The sequence below is a fragment of the Malania oleifera genome, chromosome 5, assembly GCF_029873635.1.
Source record: "Malania oleifera isolate guangnan ecotype guangnan chromosome 5, ASM2987363v1, whole genome shotgun sequence".
NCBI lineage: Eukaryota > Viridiplantae > Streptophyta > Magnoliopsida > Santalales > Ximeniaceae > Malania > Malania oleifera.
In genome coordinates, this window is record NC_080421.1 from 50,443,302 (window position 1) to 50,463,740 (window position 20,439).

Sequence of the window (20,439 nt, forward strand, 5' to 3'; positions counted from 1 at the left end):
GTTTTCTGGGATTAGCAAGTTATTACCGGCGTTTTGTGGATAGTTCCTCCAAGCTATCAGGTCCGTTAACATGACTTACGAGGAAAAATATAAAATTTGAATGGACTGATGACTGTGAGCAGAGTTTCCAAGAGTTAAAGCAGCGGTTAGTTTCAGCTCCAGTACCCTTCAGGGGAGGATGGGTTCGTAATCTACAGTGATGCCCCTTTGAAGGGTCTCGGATGCGTGTTGATGCAGCACGGCAGGATTATTGCATATGCGTCCAGGTAGTTTAAAGAATATGAGAAGAATTATCCTATCCATGATTTAGAGCTTGCTGCGGTGGTGTATGCTCTCAAGATCTAGAGGCATTATTTATATGGTGGAAAGTGCGAGATTTTCACGGATCATAAGAGTTTGAAATATTTCTTTACTCATAAAGAGTTGAATATGAGACAAAGAAGGTGGCTAGAACTTATTAAAGATTATGATTGCACGATTAGTTACCACTCAGGAAAAGCGAACATGGTGGCAGATGCTCTGAGCAGGAAATCAGGGGGATCCGTACTAGCAGCCATAGAGATTCAACACTCGATTCTGGTGAATTTGGAGAGGCTCAGTATAGAATTGGTGGAAGAGAGTCCTCAGGCAGTTATTGCCAGTCTAGTGGTTCAGCCTACACTATACGAAAGGATTAAAGCAGCTCAGGGCGATGATGCAGAGTTGTCAGAGGTGATGGCTAGAGTACGGGATGGTCGGAGAGAGGAGTTCAGCATATCGGATGATGGAGCTCTGCGATTTCGTACTAAGCTATGTGTTTCTGCAGATACTAAGATCAGGAGGACTATACTGGAGGAGGCTCACAGATCCCTATACATGGTCCATCCCGGCAGTACTAAAATGTACAGGGACCTGCGAGAGTATTTCTAGTGGAGTGGAATGAAAAGGGAGATGGCTGAATTTGTTCGGCAATGCTTGACGTGTCAGTAGGTTAAAGCTGAACACCAGAGACCGGCAGGACAGTTACAGCCATTGTTCATTCCAGAATGGAATTGAGACCACGTTTCGATGGACTTCGTTACGGGGTTACCACCAGTACGACAGGGACTGAATGCGATTTGGGTGGTTGTAGATCGTCTGACGAACACCGCCCATTTCATTCCTATTAAAATTGGTTATTCCATGGACAGATTGACAGAGATATATGTTCAGGAAATAGTTCGAGTTCATGGAGTACCAGTATCCATAGTCTCAGACCGAGATCCTCGGTTTACTTCACGATTCTGGAAAAGTTTTCAAGAGGCTATGGGTACGCAGCTAGCTTTTAGCACTGCTTTTCATCCCCAGACAGATGGTCAGACTAAGAGGACAATTCAGACATTAGAAGACATGCTTCGTGCTTGTGTGCTTGATTTTGGGGGCAGTTGGATCCAGTTTATGCCGTTAGTTGAGTTTGCTTACAATAATAGCTATCAGGCTAGTATCGACATGGCTCCATACGAGGCATTATATGGCAGGAGATGTCGTTCTCCTCTTTTCTGGGATGAAGTAGGTGAAAGGTGAGTTTTGGGTTCCGAGATAATACAGCAGGCATCCGACAAAGTCCGATTAATTAGAGAAAGAATTAATACAGCGTAGAGTCGGCAGAAAAGCTATGCAAACACTCACCACCGAGAGTTGGAATTTGATGTGGGAGATCGAGTATTTTTGAAGATAGCTCCTCTGAAAGGAGTTATGAGGTTTGGAAAGAAGGGCAAGTTGAGCCCTAGGTTTATTGGCCCTTTTGAGATACTTGAGAAAATAGGGTCAGTTGCCTATAGGCTAACTTTACCGTCAGCTTTGGCTCATATTCATGACGTGTTTCATGTTGCTATGTTAAAGAAATACGTCCCAGACCCATCCCACATCCTTAGCTATGCAGAGATAGAGCTTAAGGATTCATTGGCATATGAAGAAGTACCAGTATAGATTTTGGACAGGAAAGTTCAGACTTTACGCACTAAAGAAATACAGTTAGTTAAAGTTTTGTGGAGGAATCACGCTATAGAGGAAACTTCTTGGGAGCTAGAGGATCAGATTAGACAGAGATACCGGCAGTTGTTCCAAGAGGTATGGAGGTACTCAGGTAAAGTATAATAGTTAGATAGGTTTCTTTTGCAGGTACATGTATTGATTTTAGTTAGTAGATAGTTTTAGTTTTATATGTGTAATTTCCCAGAACGTAAATGTAACCACGGTATTCCTCTACCACAAGTGAGGGCAGATAATAAAACAAGTAGACCCTTTTTCTTCTACAGAATGATGGAGTGTATAAATGGGAATACAACTAGTAAATTTCGAGGACAAAATTTTATAAGGAGGGGAGAATGTAACGACCCAGAAAATACCGATAATTAAATATTAAAGAGAGAGGAAAATGAAAACAGGAACAGAAGGAGGCAATAGATTTCGTCGACAAATACAGGGTTTCGTCAACGAGTGCATAAGGAAATTCGTCGATGAATACAGGGTTTCGTCGACGAGAAACTACCGAGCGAAGAATGAGCTGCTCTGAATTTCATCGACAAATTTAATGAAGGACTCGTCGACGAGGTGACGTATCTCGTCGACGAATCTGACAGTATAAATAGTGGAAAATCGGAATTTTTATCATTTTCAGCGCCTCTCTCTCTCTCTACGTCTCTCTCTCACTTCTCTCTTCGTTTCCAGGCTTGTTTCTCGCCGGATCGAAGATCTGAGGCTACCAGGACGCTCCTGGAGAAATTCTTTGTAAGTCTGCCGAAGCTGATCATTGGAAAAGTTAGGTTGGATTTCGTCCCACTCTCAGGGTAAGGCATTTTATTCAGTATTTTCCTTTCCCTCAGTTATAAGAAATGTTGTAGGTAAGAAAATACTAATATTTTGTTCTGGAGGATTGTGTTTTCAGGATGTTGAGTTAGGAACCCTACGGGTATAGAACCAAAATTTTATAGGGGCTTTTCAAGGTTAAGGTAAGAGAAATATGCTATGCTAGGATTTTAAGAATATTAACAGAGTTTTCATAGACACACATATATATATATATACCAATTATTATGCAGTTTCTATAGAATGAATGTTTTAATGTTGTGTGGCCTGAGGAGATATTTATCTGATGTAGATTTATATAGATTCTATTCAGTACATTATATCATAGTTTTCACAGAATGTTATGTTTTCCTGAATACCATAACACATAGTTTATAAAGATAGATTATACAGTTATAGCATCAAGATGCTACAGTTACTCAGATTTTACAATACAGAATTATAGCGTATGGTTATTTTGGGAACATAATGAAAACAGCAAAGGTATATATATATATATATATATATATGTATTTATATAATATCAGATCCCTGTGGAGTTATTACAGACAGATACAGTTTACAGAGCACGATACCGTTGCTATATACAGATAGAGTGCAAGCACATATTTCAGATAATGTGTGGGTACCGTCTAACCGTGCTCGGAGTGGATGCAGCTCCCAGTACGCTAGGTAGAGGGGGCCGGTTAGGCGAGATAGCAGTCAGTCCCGTGCTTAGGAGTGGATGCAGTTTGGCCGGGCTGAGGTAGTGTAGAGTATGATGACTTACCTGGAGGGCCGACCAGGTTAAGTCCCGCCTACGGACCGCACAACCCTGTCATGAGGGGTCAAATCATGACATACAGAGTCCCAGGGATAAAGCACAGTTATGTATATGTATACAGTTTTATAATATATAATAAGTATAATATGGTATTATCAGTATGAAAAGTAGAAAATACAGAGAATACAGTATATTTTAAATTGTGAAAGAAAGATATGCTTTACAGATTATTTATTTCATTATAGTTCAGTTACTACTTAAAAGTACTCTTAACTTTGTTGCCACACACTAGTAATAGCATATTTCCAGTTACTGAGTGTCAACTCACCCCATTACTTTATCATTTTTCAGGTGAGCCAGTTAAGCGAGCAGAACAGGCTCGCGGGTAGAGAGAGTGTTGATTACCTTGGTTATAGGGTAAATTTTTGACAGAGTTGTGTATATTTTTGGGTAGATGATACTGGAGGGGTTAGTCTTGTATGGCTATGGTGAATATACACTGGATTTTGGTATTGTATAGTATATATATGTGAATGGTTGTATGATTTATGTTTTCGCTGCTTAGATATGGATATATATATATATAAAGGATAGAATTTTGAGGATGTTACAATTTCACTATTAAGCGTTGCATTGTGAGATTGTTTGTTTCCACTACACATTGATTTGCACAACAAATTGGTATTAGAGCATTGTTGTAATGGCTTTTGGAATTTCTTCTGCAAAGTTTGATGTTGTTAAGTTTGATGGAACGGGAAACTTCGGACTATGGCAGACAAGGGTTAAAGATCTATTAGTGTAGCTAGGTATAGTGAAGGTTTTATACGAAATTCAATCAGAAGGCATGGATGAAACAAGTTGGAAGAAATTGAAAATGAAGGCTATGGCGACTATCAGACTTTGTATGGCCGATGACGTGTTATATCACGTCATGGATGAGGAATCTCTTGCGACTGTTTGGCAGAAACTTGAAAGTCAGTATATGTCTAAGTCTCTAATGAACAAATTATATCTTAAGCAGAAGTTGTATGGGCTTAAGATGGAGGGAGGTTCAAATTTGAACCAACACATCAACGCATTCAATCAAATTGTAAGTAATTTGATACGGGTTGATGTAAAGTTCAAGGAAGAAGACAAGGTGTTGATACTATTGAATTTCTTACCTGCATCTCACACGTATGAAAATCTTGTCACAACTCTAACATGGGGCAAAGAAACCCTGAATTTGGAAGAGGTAACAAGCGCACTACTGGGTTTTCATCAAAGAAAGAAGGCCAGCGAGGAAATTTCACATGGTGCAGGGCTTATGGTAAAGGGTAACTAGGAACGTGGGAGAAGCAAATTCCGGAGCGGATCGAGTTATAAAAAGTCTCGATCGCAGTCCAAGAAGAAAAAGGATATTCGGTGTTTTAGGTGCGAGAAAAAAGGGACACATAAAACCAAAGTGTCCGAAAATGAAGAAAGGGAATGCTGAAAATCAAGAGGGTTCTTCAAAATCGGCGAATGTAGTTGAAAAAGGAAACTCAAAGAGCAGTGATGATGATATGCTTCTTGTTTCATCGGGGTCATATCACCTCACGAATTCTTAGATCCTAGATTCGACGTGTTCTTATTACATGACACCAAATAATGGGAAATAATGGGAAATAATGTTTCATGCAAAATAGTTGGAATAGGAAATGTCATAATTAAAATGCATAATGGTATTGCAAGAACATTATGTGATGTAAGGCACATACCGTATCTACGGAAGAGTTTAGTTTCAGTGGGCACTTTGGATTGTAACGGATTTAGTTACAAGTTTGAAAGTGGGGTTATGAAGGTGTGTAAAGGAGTTCTAACGGTGATGAAGGTACAAAAGTTAGAGGAAAATATCTATGCACTGCTGGGTACTACAGTTGTAGGTGGAGCTGCAGCCGTAGATTCTAAGTAAGATAATACTTTTTTGTGGCATATGCGGTTAGGGCATATGAGTGAGCATGGGATGAAAGAACTTCATAAGAGGAATCTTTTGAAGGGTATTAAAACATGCAGGCTGAATTTTTGCAAGTATTGTATTCTTGGAAAATAGAACAACGTGCAACTCAAAACGGTCACTCACAAGACGGAGGGTATCCTTGACTACATTCATTCGGATGTTTGGGGGCGGATGAGAGTAACATCATAGGGTGGACATATGTACTTCATGAGTTTCATCAATAATTACTCAAGGAAGGTATGGGTGTGCTTCATGCGGCACAAGTCAAAGACGTTTACCAGGTTTAAATTGTGGAAAGCTAAGGTGAAAAACTAGACCGGGAGGAGAATTAAATGCCTCGCATCAGATAATGGAACAGAGTACACTAATTCGAGGTTTATGGAGTTTTGTGAGCAGCATGGCATAAGGAGACATTTCACAGTTCGCCGGACACCACAACAAAATGGTGTGGCAGAAAGGATGAACCGAACTCTAACTTAAAGAGCTTGGTGTCTTAGGCTAAATGCAGGACTTGCGAAGAACTTTTGGGCCGAGACAGTGAGTATGACATGTTTCTTGGTTAACCGATCGCCAAGGGCATCACTAGAGGGAAAAGTTGCAGAGGAGGTATGGACAGGTAATGCGGTAGACTACTCCAATTTAAGAGTATTCGGTTGTCCAGCCTATGTGCACATTTCTAGTGAGGAGAGATCAAAGCTTGATGTAAAGTCTAAACGTTACATTTTTTTGTGGTATCAGAGAGGTGTGAAAGGGTTCAAACTATGGGTTCCAATCGCAAACAAGGTGGCGATCAGTAGAGATGTGGTTTTCGATGAGAAAGCCATGGTGAAGCGTACTCAGGAGGAAGATGAAGAGAAACAAGAGCCATAAAACTAGAGAAGAAATGAACATGTTGTGCAAGTGGAGTTAAAAACTCAGGGCAATGATGATGGTGTTCAGAATGCAGGGAGTTCTAGCTCGGGAAACCAGCAGGATGACAGTATTGCTATAGACAGACCCAAACGCACTATCAGGGCACCGCCCAGGTATGGATTTGATGATCTGGTGTCTTATGCTCTCATTACCAGTTGCAAGGATCCAACTACTTTTCAAGAGGCGATACACAACTAGGAGAAAAGTAGATGGATGAGTGCTATGGTGGAGGAAATGGAGTCATTGCATAAGAATCAGACGTGGGATTTGGTGGAGCTTCCAGAAGAGGGCGATAGATTGCAAGTGAGTGTATAGAAAAAAGGAAGCAGTATCAAAAAAGGAATGAGAGAAGTTCAAGGCACAGTTAGTAGCAAAGGGATACTCACAAAAGAAAGGGGTTGATTATGATGAAATCTTCTCCCCTGTGGTCAAGCACATTTCCATCAGGGTAGTGTTGAGATTGGTGGCACATTATGATATGGAATTGGAGCAAATGGACGTAAAAACAGCGTTTATCCATGGTGATTTAGAGGAGCATACTTATATGGTACAGCCATAAGAGTACAATCAATCCGGACAACAACATTTGGTTTGTAAATTGAAGAAGTCACTTTACAGGCTAGAACAGTCTCTGAAGCAATGGTACAAATGTTTTGACTCCTATATTATCCGGATAGGCTATAAGAGGTGTGAGTATGATTGCTGCGTGTATGCGAAGAGTCTTGATGATGGTTCTCTCATTTTTCTGTTGCTTTATATTGATGACATGCTAATTTCTACGAAGGATATGACTGAGGTAAATCAGTTGAAAACTATGTTAAATAAAGAGTTGGACATGAAAGATCTGGGTGCAGCCAAGACAATTCTTAAGATGGAGATTCGCAGGGGCAGAATTACATGGAAATTGTGGTTATCTCAGGGTGGTTATGTGAAAAAGGTGTTGGAGAGGTTTAGCATGACTAATGAAAAACCAATAAGTACACCGTTAGAGAATCACTTTAAATTGTCTACTGCTTAGTGCCCAAGAACGGATGATGATATTCGTGACATGTCAAAAGTCTCCTATGCTAGTGCAGTGGGGTATTTAATGTATGCTATGATATGTACCAGACCGGACCTGGCACAAGCTGTCAGTGTGGTGAGTAAGTTTCTTTCATATCTAGGTAGACAGCATTGGGATGCAACCAAGTGGATCTTTAGATACTTGCGGGGTACTTCTCACTGTGGCATCATGTTCGGTAGGCAACAAGGTGATCCATTAGTTGTGAGATATGTTGATGCAAATTATGTAGGGGATCTGGATGACAGGAGGTCTACAACAGGGTATGTGTTTACCCTTGTGGGAGGACCAATTTGTTGGAGTTCCATGGTACAATTTCTGGTTGCATTATCAACAACTGAGTCGGAGTATATGGTAGTCGCCGAAGCTACCAAGGAAGCATTGTGGCTTACTGGCTTAGTCAAGGAGCTAGGCATACAGCAAGGTGGAGTTCAGCTGCGTTGTGACAATCAGAGTGTCATTTATTTGGCGAAGAACCAAGTATATCATGCAAAAACCAAACATATAGATGTGAGATTCCACAGGATCCGAGAGTTGGTTTCTTCAAGTGAACTTGTGCTTGAGTTCTAAGAACGCAGAAAATATCTTGACAAAGCCGATTACCACAGATAAGTTCAAGCATTGCTTGGATTTGCTGAATGTTTCCAATTGCTAGACAGAGGCGGTCCCAACCTATTGTCCCAAGGTTGAGCAATGAATTTATGTTTTCAGTTTTCTCCTAAGGGGCATATATTCGCCAAGGTGGAGATTGTTGTAATATGTGGCTCATATGTTGAGTGGAAGGCATGTACAAAGAGAAAACATGGAAGAAAACAGGAATGCTGACTTGCAGGAGGAAACCGTCGACGATTTGGTCCAGGTGCAGAGAAACAGTCAACTGTTTTGCCTTGTTACATTGATTGTTTGCTCTCAATATTAAACCGTCGATGGTATGTCTAAAACCGTCAACAATTTGGCTCAAGAACTCAGCGTTGGTTTTCAAATTTTGAATTGGAAAGTTGGATAGGTTAGGTTTTGGAGGGAAAGCCTCCAAGAAAGTTATATATACATGTTGTACGATGTAACTCAGTGTCTTTGGACAAAAGATAGTGAAATTCCATTGTCATTTGCTCCCATGGATGTAGGCATTGTCGAACCACATAATTCTTCGTGTCATTGTTTAATTGCTTTCATTATAATCTGTGTGATTGTGTTTTCTGTATATTTCACTGTTAAGTGATGCATTGTGAGATTGTTTGTTTCCGTTGCGCATTGATTTGCACAACAGAAAGCAACACATCCAACTTCAAAGACTGACTAAAATCAAATAGAGAAAGAACAAGTTCATTTGTCACCCTTTGCTTAATGAGTTCAAAATTCTTCTCGACTTCTTTTGTCTAATTAAAATTGCCTCCTTTCAAGCATTCAGTGATTGGAGTGATAATGGTACTAAAATCCTTTATAAACAATAATAAAAAACGCCAGACCATGAAAACTCCAAATGCTATGTAGTTTTTGTGAGATAGGCCAACTCATAATTGCTTCAATCTTGCTAGGATCCATCTTCACTCCTTCGATGAAAACAACATAGCATAAGAAAAATAGATTGTTAGTGAAGAATTGACACTTCTTCAAGTTGCCATAACACTTCAAATCTTTCAAGGCCTGAAATACTACTCACAAATGATCAAGATGCTCCTTCTTGCCTTTGTTGTATTCAAGAATGTCATCAAAATAAACAACAACTAATCTACCAATAAATGGTTTAAATATATCATTCATCATGAAAGTACTTGGAGCGTTAGAGAGGACAAATGGCACAACCATCCATCCTTTTTTGGCACAAGAAGAGTTGGTACAGTGCATGGACTTTTACTTTCTCTCACCAAACCCTTCACCATAAGTTCATTTACTTTCCACTGCAATTCTTCATGTTCTTTTATTCTACAGGCCGCCTTGATGGAAATCATAGAACCAGGAATAAAATCATCGAAATGTTGAATGTCTAGCATTGGAGCAAGACCTAGAGGTATATCTTGAAGAACAACATCATGGAACTTGTCAAGTAGATGTTGCACTTCTTGTGGCAGCTCACTCACTTCTACATTTTCTTCAAGAACAACCAAAGCATATGTCATCTCTAGACTACCCAAAAATTTTTCAAGTTCAAAACAAGTAATCAAATTAATTTCTACTCCTTCAAAAGGTTGGGAAATTGTTGTGAATTATGTCTCACATACTAAGGGAAAGCATGAAAGAAATCAAGCTGCAGCGGAGCAGAGGGAAACCGTCGACGGTTTGGCTGAATTTCAGAATGCAAGCTCTCGGTATCTCCATTTTGTCTAAAACCGCTGACGGTTTGGCTCGGAACAGCATGCACAAATTTTGAATTTTGAATAATTTGGACGTTATTTTGGTTGGGTTTCTTAGGGAAACCTCCAAGGAGGCTTATATATACATAGAATACATTATATATGGTGTGCTTTTGTGCCTTTTTGCGTGCCAAGGGTGCCATGAGTGGTTAAGAGTATTATTGAGAGAATTCATGTATTGTTCATGTAATTTGGACAAGGAGATAGTGAATTCTTGTTGTTTGCTCCCGTGGATGTAGGCTTTACCGAACCACGTAATTCCTGGTGTTATTGTTCTTATTATTGCTTTCTTTACTTGCCGTGGTTATGGAATTATTCTATATATTCATCATTTAGATTGTTGCATTGTTTATGTCTGATCCTTCACACAAATTGTTATTCCGTTGTGCATTGTTTGAGGGCTTTCACACATCAATTGGTATCAGAGCATTGTTGTAATGGCCTCTACATCTTCGTCTACGAAATTTGATGTTGTCAAGTTTGATGGAACCGAGAATTTTGGTTTGTGGCTGCGAAGGGTGAAGGATCTTTTGGTGCAGCAAGACATAGTGAAGATTTTACACAGAATTCAACCGGATAGCATGGATGCAACGACTTGGAATGAATTGGGGGCAATGGAAGTATCAACCATTCGACTTTATTTGGCTAATGACGTGTTGTATCACGTCATGGAAGAGGATTCTCAGTCATTAGTTTGGCGAAAACTGGAATGCTGATATATGTCTAAAGGTTTGTCAAAATCTACAAGTGTAGTGAAGGAAGCTTCAGAATGCAATGATGGGGATATGCTATGTGTTTTATCAGGTTCGAAGTGTCTCACAGGTGATTCTTGGATTATAGATATTGGATGCACTTATCCTAGAAAATGCTTTGACACCTACAGGTCAGTTTATGCTGGTTGTATTTTGATGGAAAATGATATTTCATGAAAAATATTTGTTTTTGGAAATGTCAAAATCAAAATGTACGATGGTGTTATAAGAACTATATGTGATGTAAAGCATGTACCAGGTCTAAGAAAGAATGTTATTTCATTGGGTACATTAGACTGTAACGGGTATAGTTACAAGTCTGAAAGTGGAGAAATGAAAGTGTATGAAGGTGACTCGATAGTGATGAAAGGAGAAAAGGTAGCAGGAAATATCTATGCACTGCTGGGTATTACGGTTGTAGGTGGATCTGTAGCTGTAGAATCTGAGTCAAATATTTTGTGGCATATGCAGTTAAGGCATATGGATGACTACATGTGTTCAGATGTTTGTGGACCAGTGAGGATAGCATCATGGGGCAGACATATGATTTTCGTGGGTTTAGCACGAAAGGTCATGGTTTATCTCATATGGCACAAGCCTGATGTGTTTCCCAGGTTTAACTTGTGTTTGAGATGGAGAACCAGACCAGGAGAGAGATCCTCAGGTCAAACATTGAGGATGAGTACGCTGGTTTTGTTCAAGGAGTTTTATGAGCAGGGAAGATTATAAGCAGGGCTTGCAAGGTACTTCTTGGTGAAGTCAGTGAGTATGGCGCATTTTTTGTGTGACCGATCGCCAAAGGTATCGCTAGATGGGAGAGTTGCAAATGAAGTGTGGGCAGGTTTTGCGGTAGACTACTCGGTTGTGAGTGGACGTCCACTGGTGCACTATTCTAGTGATGGAGGATCTAGGTTTGGTGTTATGTTCGAACAGTACATCTTTTTGGGTTATAAGAAAGGTGAGTGCAACCTGGGTGATCCTATGGCAAACAAAGGGGTGATTGGGGACATGACTTTTGATGAGAAAGTCATGGGGTAGCGTACTCAGGTAAATGAAAAGACATAAAAACCAGAAAACTGCGACAGTAGCAATCATGTAATTCAGGTGGAGTTAGATAATCAAGGCAAAAATGCAGGGAGTTCTATCTCGAGTCAACAGAATCACATTATGAATGGGGCATGTGATGCAAGTGGAGCAACAGACTCAGGGCAGAGATGACAGTGGTCATATTGCAGGGAGTTTCAAGTCGAAAGACTAGCAGAATCATGGTGGGCCCATGTGCACTATCAGGCCACCACTCAGGTATAAGAATGGCACTTTGGTGTTTCATGTATTCATTACTATCAGCAGCAAGGTTTCAACTATTTTTCAAGTTGCAATGCATAGCAAAGGGAAAAATAGGTAGATGAGTGCTATGGTGGAGGAAATAGAGGTATTGCATATGTATCATGTGTGTGAGTTTGTGAGGTTTCCATTGTGAAAGAGGGTGATAGGGTGCAGTGGAGTGATGTTTTGTTGTGTGTGGATGACATGTTATTGGCTAGGAAGGCTTTGACTGAGGCTAATCACTTGAGAACTCTGTTGAAAGGTTTTGACATGAATGTGTTGGGTACAACCAAGAAGGGTCTTGGTTTGCTAATTCGCATGGACAGGGCTGTAGGGAGATTGGTGTTATCTCAAGGTGGCTTTGTGGATGGAACTGCAGGGACACTTTATTTGTCGTCTCAAGGGGGTTATGTGGAGAATCAATATGGAATGTCTACCACTCGGTACCCAAGGACGGATTGTGATGTCCGGGATATGTCAAAGGTCCTCCATGATTGTGCAATGGGGTGTTTCGGCAGGCAATAGAGTGGACCGTCAGTTGTGAGATTTGGTGAATACTATACAAAGGGCTTTGATGATAGAAGGCTTGCAGCAGTATTTGTGTTTACTGCTACGGGAAGATCTTGTTGGACGCCTAGGGTGAAGTCTTCAGGTGTTGCATCTACAACTATATCGAGGTTGATGGTAGAAGCTGAAGCTGCCATCGACAAGTTCAAGCGGTGTTGTTTGGACTTGGTGTTTGTCTCCAAGTGCTAGAAGGGAAACGGTCACAACCTAACGTTCCAAAGTTCAAGGTGGAGCACATGTTTTCAGTTTCTCCTAAGGGGCGTATATTCGCCAAGGTGGATTTTGTTGTGAATTAAGTCTCACATACTAAGGGAAAGCATGAAAAAAATCAAGGTGCAGTGAAGCAGAGGGAAACTATCGATGGTTTGGCTGAATTTCATAATGCAAGCTCTCAATATCTTCATTCTGTCTAAAACGATCTACGGTTTCAAGAAAACTGTCGACGGTTTGGCTCAAAACAACATGCACAGAATTTTGAATTTTGAATAATTTGGATGTTATTTTGGTTGGGTTTCGGGGAAAACCTTCGAGGAGGCTTATATATACATAGAATACATTGTATATGGTGCGCTTTTGTGCCTTTTGTGTGCCGAGGGTGCCATGAGTGGTTGAGAGTATTCTTGAAAGTGTATTGTTCATGTAATTTGGACAAGGAGATAGAGTATTCCTGTAAATTGACTCCACCAACATCAATTTGAGTTTCTTTTGTGGTATTTTATGAAATTCCCCGTGAGAATTTGAATCAGTCTGAAGGACTTCACGTCAGACGGCAAGAAATTCACCATCAGATGCAAGATATTGGTACTATGTGTGATTAATTTAGAACATCAGTGAGAAACTGAATGGAAATATCAGAAGGACCTTCTAAGATTACAAAGTCAGTATAAGTACCCTTTAGACTTGTTCCTTTACCAGTCATCGGTTCCTTCTATCTTGCTTACAATTGGGGGACATTTTTACCACTTAACTGTGGTGATCGAGGATGCAATGCAATTCATGCCAACTCTTGATCCTGATACTTGGTCAAGTCAATTTCAGCTTTTGATTTCTACTACTGTGTTTTCAAAACTCGGGATTGAGTTTTCTCCAGCCAAGCGAGTTTGATGAAGGATTATAGAATTTTAGGCACTTATAATATAATTAGAGATTCAATAATTAGGATTTCTATTTAGTTAGGAAATTTTATTTACTTAGGAATTTACTTAGTTTAGAAACACTCTGGGTGTGAGTAAGGATTTAATATCCTTGAATCTATCAAAGAAATGGTCCATGATCACATAAATTGGCAAAAAAGGATTCATATAGCCAACCCCACCTAGTGGGAGTAAGGCTTGGTTTTGTTGTTGTTGTTGTTGTTGTTAGGAACACTCTAGTTTTCTTCCTTTTTTTTTTTTCAATATATCCTGGGAAATCTGGGTGGCCAGGGCCCTTCAAGCCCTTACATTCTTACCAAAACTCAAGAGGGATCAGCTAGTTCCCCTTACCTCGTTCTGTGGATTTTTTATCTTACAACATTGGGTGTGTAAGTACTTTGAGTATTGTATGGTTATTGTGCGGTTATGAATTGAGGTAAGATTTTCCTTTATCTCCCAGCACTGCTTGTGCTTCTTCCTTCATCTTCAACATCATCTTCTTCTTCCACCTTCTTCTCCCCCTCCTCTCTTTTCTTCCCTATTCTTCTCTCTCTAACTTCTTCTATATGTCCCTCTTCTCTATTTCCTTGTTATCCTACATCATTAAGATAATAGAATACAGTTTCCAATCCTACAACCAAACAATATATTTGAAACATCAGATAATTACCAGGTTTTATATGAAAAAAAAGTAAAAATGTCAATATGCATGCCATTTCACAGAGGAAAGAAATATCGTGGTGAATAGAAAAGCAGTGTAGAATAGAATCTGAAAAGCCTTATGAGAGTGCATACCCATGTTTTCTAATGGACCACCAATTGGCAAGGGTGAGAAGAATGAATGAATGTTTACAGGTGTAACATTTTTCACAAGTGATGAGGTCTTGAGGCTCTTACAGCTTTCATGTACCATGTTGCTAATATCTGCATGTAAAAGGAAATTTTATAACCCCAAAGAGGTTTATGACTTGTAAAATTCCATGGGAAAAATGTATTGAAAGATGAATTTAATCAAATCCAAAAAAAAAAAAAAAATCAAAGGATTTTTGTGCCTTATAACATTACAATAACAGATTAAGATACATTAAATTCAGGCTACCTCCCATAGAGTTCCTTGATTTGAACTTCTCCAGTTGAGTATCTTTTTCGTAGGAATGACAAGAGCGCCCTGCAGTCATAAAGACATTGGGAATTTATGGCAAAATTATAAGAGAGATTGCCCAGATTGGGTATTTGGACAGAAAGGTGGCAGAGAAATGGAGAGTAAGGGCAAAATTGTCAGAGGTTTGAATTGCTAGAATTTTGAAATGGCACAACACTTTCCAAAATATCAATACCCACTTTTAAATTATAGACTGATAGGTTAGTAGAACGTGATGTTTGCACCTGTGGTGCATGGATGGAGCAGCCTCCCTAATTGCCTCCAAACTTATCCGCTTAATCACTATCACCCATGCCTAATACCACTATCAGGATTGGCAATGCTTGCACCTTTTACTCATCCAATTGAGCCTTCAGTTTCAAAGCCTTAGATGTGACAAGAAAGAAGAGGATTTGGGGTTTACTTTTATTTAATTAACAATTTATGTATTTGAAAATTTTGAGTTTAGCATATATTTTTAATTTTATTTCTTGAGGGATTTGATATTGTTTACTCTTTATTTGTTTCCTTAATTAGATTTAGGTTAAAACCAATTTAAAGACTTTAGCATGTACAATTTGGGAGAGCTTGCTTGATTGCATATTAAGAACCCTAAAGATATTTTTCCTTTTTCTATAATTTTCTCTTTGATTTCCTCCTAATTTTCTTTTCTTTTCCCTTTTATCTTTATTTTATTTTTTTCCTTTTTGTACAAAAAAAGATCTATTAAGAAAATAAATAATTACAGGGAGAGGAGGAAAAGACATCCTCCAAGAAAGGAAAATAAAATTACATCAAAGATGCCTTCCAATCCCTTTTTACCTTTTCTATTGATTAGCTTTCCCTTTTCCTGTGGCTAATTGGTCATGCATGAATTGATATCAGAGATGCAGTTCATCCATCTACTATTTCCTCCCTACCAGGCTACCATTAACAATACCTTCTGTCTTACTGAACTGTGCACTCATGGCCTTGTTCTCCAATCACCGACTCCACAGTTGTAGCCGTAGTCCCATTATTCCAGTCCCACTACTTGCAACCCAAACCCAAACCCTCTTCTTTGCTTAAAACCTTAGCATCAAAGAGAACTATGAGCATTCAACCACAGTTCAATCTCACATCAAGTGTGGGCCACTGACCACTACACCCCCTGTCCATATTTAATTATGCTATTCTCTTTGCTAGTGAGTGTATCTGTGTATGCAGTTTCAAGAGTACTTACGATGGCCCTAAGTTTTGGCAATCGAATCACATATCGAATGACGTCATAAATAAGTGTGAATGATGTCAGCAACACATTCCTTTCCATTTTCTTTGAATGAATTGTATTTTCTTTCACAAAGAGATGAAGCAACATTGGGAACAAAATAAAAGCACAAAAAGGAATCTGAACTGCCTAAGATCAATACATATCTGAGTTTTTTGACGGACTGATGAGGGTGAGAGAAATGAATAAATGTTTACAAGTGTAACATTTTCTTTGATTAATGAGGTCATGAAACTCTTACAGTTTTGTTTTACCATGTTGGTCATCTCTGCGTAATGTAAAAGCAACACCTTATGACTAGCAGGTCAAGCTTAAAAGGAACGTCACAATCTGTTAGCAAAAAGAACTAAACGTTGAATATCCTCAAATTCAAAGAATTCCAGGGATTTTTTTTTCCCATGACTTTAAATAACAAATTAAGTCACACTAAAAATTCAGCCTACCTCTCATAGAGTTCCTTTTGAATTTTTCCAATTGGGGGTCTTCTGTATGCAGAGGATAGGAATGAAAAGTGTGCCCTGCATCCTTCTTAAACTTCTTAAAGAAGGCGTACTCTGAAGTTTTTGGGTCATCAGCTGCATATCTCATTCACATATCAAAAATATTTCAAAAAATAGACATGATCTTAATACACTAGCATCTATTAAGACCGTAGCATAATTACAGTATGAGCTTGAATAGGTGCTATGTGGTTCCTGTATAAATAAAAATAAAACAAAATATAGACTGGGAAATGTGAGTCTTTAAGCAACACCAGCAAAATTTTAAAAATTTCCAGAAGAAATGAAAAAACAAACATATCTCAACATTTATTAAAAAATTTTGGAAAAACACCATCTAATCTATGACTTTCCATGAGTGACTAATTGCCCTATGTCATGTATTATGAGGGTGTTTGAGATGAATTATAAAAGTGACTCTTGCCTGAAATAAATTATGAGTTGCAAGTGACATAAGCCATTTTCATTAGTAGTTCAAAAGTTTCATATTATTCCATTATTTATCACAATTACGTAGAATTCTTTTATTTAGTAGTGAAAAATTTTAACTTAATTATAACAATTAAGCAGCCAATTTCATCAAATCTTTCTTCGATTTCCTCTTCTGCAATCAATTAATGAATTTCTGGCAAAAAAAAAAAAAATTTACCTAAATATACCATAATGCAATTTAAGAATGTATTCCAAAAAGCAAAGTGCTTGAATCTCACTAAGAAAAAGGTCCTATATAAATGCATAAATAAGCATGGAAAAATAAAGGTACAGTGTGGTTAGCTGATAACATTGCAACTTTTGCTTTCGGAAAGCAAGAAAAAGCTTCTAAAGAACAACTCCTCAAAATCTACAGAAGCTTAAAAATAAAAACAATGTCACTCAAAATTCATAAATAATTACAAAAACTATGAGAGAACAAATTCAGAGTTTAGAAGAATACCATTCGCTCCCCGGGAGATGGAGGTTCTAAATGATCGGGTTTCGGGGCTTCGAACTCCAAGAAGGCCTCCAACGAAAGAAGTTCTAATCCGCTGCGGATCCTTGGGGCTAGTTTCGGAACTTCTTCTCTTCATCGCTCTACGCGTAACAATGGTGAATATGCCTCGGTGAGTGACGATGAGAGAGAGAGAGAGAGAGAGAGAGAGAGAGGGACGGGGGAGGGCGGGTTTGGGCGCCAAAACGGCACGTGACAGGCAGGAGGCTGCAGTTGGGCATTTTTGAATTATTTTAAAAATAAAAAATAAACTATTTTCCAAGTGTCAAAAATGTTTATTGGTATTTTATTTTGTACAAATATCTATTGGTACAAATAAATTAAATATAATATATTAATTATAATTAGTCATATAAAAATTGTGTTAATATTATAAATCAAAAAAACTTTTTATGAGTTCATAATAAAGAATATACCAGAAATAATTATTTTTATATTTCACTATGAGAATGTTTATTTTTTTTCTATTACCTATACTCTTAAAATTTTCACTGTATTCTGTCTCATTACATCTCAAAAATTTCACCATGAATTCAAACTTTATATTATATTTAAGTTAATGTATAATACATAACTATATCGAATTTCGTATAGCTTCACATAAAATTAAATTAAAGGGCTAAAATTTGTACTCTTAAACACATTCTCCGCTACGCATTTGGGAGTTCAAAGTTCAGATATTGAATTTAAATTTATATAGCTTTGAACAAAATATAATATAAATCTAAATCATGTTGAGACCTAAAATTCAACACATCATACATCCTTTGAAATATTTTATCATATTCTTTGACTTTTTACTATGATAATAAAATCTCTTACCCATATCTGGAAGTATGGAAAATTCTGACATTTATATAAATGTCGATAAAATGTAGTCTACAATATTTTAATTATATTTTGGAATATTTTATATGCGATGATGTTTTTTTATTAAATGAATTAGAAAAATTATTCATTGGTTGTCATTACTAGTTTTTTATTTCATTTTTTAGTGTTTTTAAAATTAACTTAATTTAGTTTTGTTATATATTTATTTGAGCGTTCAATATTTCGTCAAAAAACTCTCTACCTCTACTTTATATTGAAAATTTAAAGCATTGTATCTTTTTTTAGCTAGATTTTTATATCATGAGTGTACAAGTGATTTTCTTAAATGGATGAATAGGTTTATTCTATAATAAAAAGAGCAAAAAGAAAACAAATATATTTAGAATATGTCAACTTCTCTAAATGGTCATATAGTAAATTTACTAATATAATATGAGGACCATCTTCGCTAAAAAAAATAATTACTATTAATATGATAGGCACGTGATGCTAATTTAATAGATTTAATGGTTTCGTTCATAAATAAGCTTTTATAACTAAGAAAAATAATTTAATCAATTCTAATGTCACTCTTAAAAATATGACAACATTTCTATGGGAATTTAAATTTTTTTTTTCCTTAAATTTAAAATATGCACATGATTCCCTTTGGGAAGCATAGACTTTACACAAGTTTAATATATTTGTATATTATATGTTGTTTAATTTTAAAGCAATATCTGAACTATCATCCTAGCCACATGTTTGACATATAACAGAATGGAATCGATTGTATCCCTTAATTTTTTCATGTCCAACATTAAAATTTTTATTCCATTCCATTTGTACTTGTTCAATCAAAAATCGAACAGCTTTTTTTGAAGTGATGAAGTGATTGAGATGGAGAGATAGTGGATTGATTGTAACTAGATTCGTTATTTCAACCCTCTATCATAGGTGTAAGATAGGGATAATGAGAGAGTCGTAGAAGTCATAGAAATCGTAGAAGGAGGAAAATAAAATAAACTAAGTGACCGGAACTAGATTAGAAGAGATAAGGTGAGGAAGAGAGAAAGAAAAAGAGTAAGGAAAGTAGAGGCAATAAGACATAAAGATAGAGGGATAAAGTTGCCTGGAGGCCAAAGTGATAGTTGCTTGTCATATTGTATGAATTAGGTTGAATATGTTGATGATTTATTATAACTTAAACATATCACATATTTATACTCTTTTCAAGTCAAACTTGAAGTTAGAATTTACCCCAAATTGTGTCCTAAACTTAGTTATGGTTATGGTCGTAAATTTAAAGATTTTACAGTTCCAGTCATAGATTAGGACCATTTCTGAGCATTAATGGTCTAATTATTATAGTTTACTCTCATACTCGATGATCACTTGCCTTGTTTTTTATAATTGGACAACCTTTGTCTGATGACTAGGCAACCTCTATCACCTAGGTTGGTAGTTAATTGTTTGTCTCACTTGGTGTGTGGATGACCTATGGATGAATGGGCAATCTTCCTTACAATTCCTAATGGTTTGGCAATGAATGGTTGCCTCACATAGGAACTACCATATGTCCAAAAGACACTCTTCATGTGTGATCTAAATGACCTATCATTGTAGTTTTTATGGTGACATCCAAGTAAGTGATTCACTTTTATTTTCCATGTGCCTAGGAGATTGTTATAGCAAGATGACAATTAACATATCCTAGGAGGTTAACAGTGATGGCACGAACAATGCCTCCTAGTTATTTATAAAACTTATAAATGATTAGTCGTAAATCATAGTCTTAGTTTTGACCTATGAAAAATTGTTATATCTTTCATTTATTATGCAATCCTTACTTGGAATATTCTTTGTCAAATACCTATGACATCCATCGCAAGGCTACACATCACATGTTTGAGAGGTATATTAATTGTCCAAGTAGCCTAAAAAAGTGAGATTCACCTAGGTGAGCAGGTTTAGCCCAACTAGCATCCCATTATGATGATCTCCTTTGTACAATCCGGAGCTTGAATTCAATCTAGCATTATGAGGGAGATGCTAGATTCGTGCC

At 37.6% G+C, this 20,439-nt stretch overlaps 1 protein-coding gene across 1 annotated transcript in view; it reads right to left on the bottom strand.

Annotated features, from left to right (window-relative positions):
* The window catches only part of LOC131155441 (uncharacterized), a 36,612-nt gene extending 18,995 nt beyond the window's left edge, over positions 1-17,617 (bottom strand). Inside the window, exons 1-5 of the mRNA XM_058108574.1 lie at positions 17,511-17,617; positions 16,741-16,771; positions 16,520-16,651; positions 14,768-14,836; positions 14,464-14,592 (exon numbers count right to left, since the gene is read on the bottom strand). Of these exons, the coding sequence (XP_057964557.1) occupies positions 14,464-14,592; positions 14,768-14,836; positions 16,520-16,651; positions 16,741-16,771; positions 17,511-17,513 (364 nt within the window). The 5' untranslated portion in view covers positions 17,514-17,617. The remainder of the gene's footprint in view (positions 1-14,463; positions 14,593-14,767; positions 14,837-16,519; positions 16,652-16,740; positions 16,772-17,510) is intronic.
* Between the last annotated feature and the right edge of the window lie 2,822 nt (positions 17,618-20,439).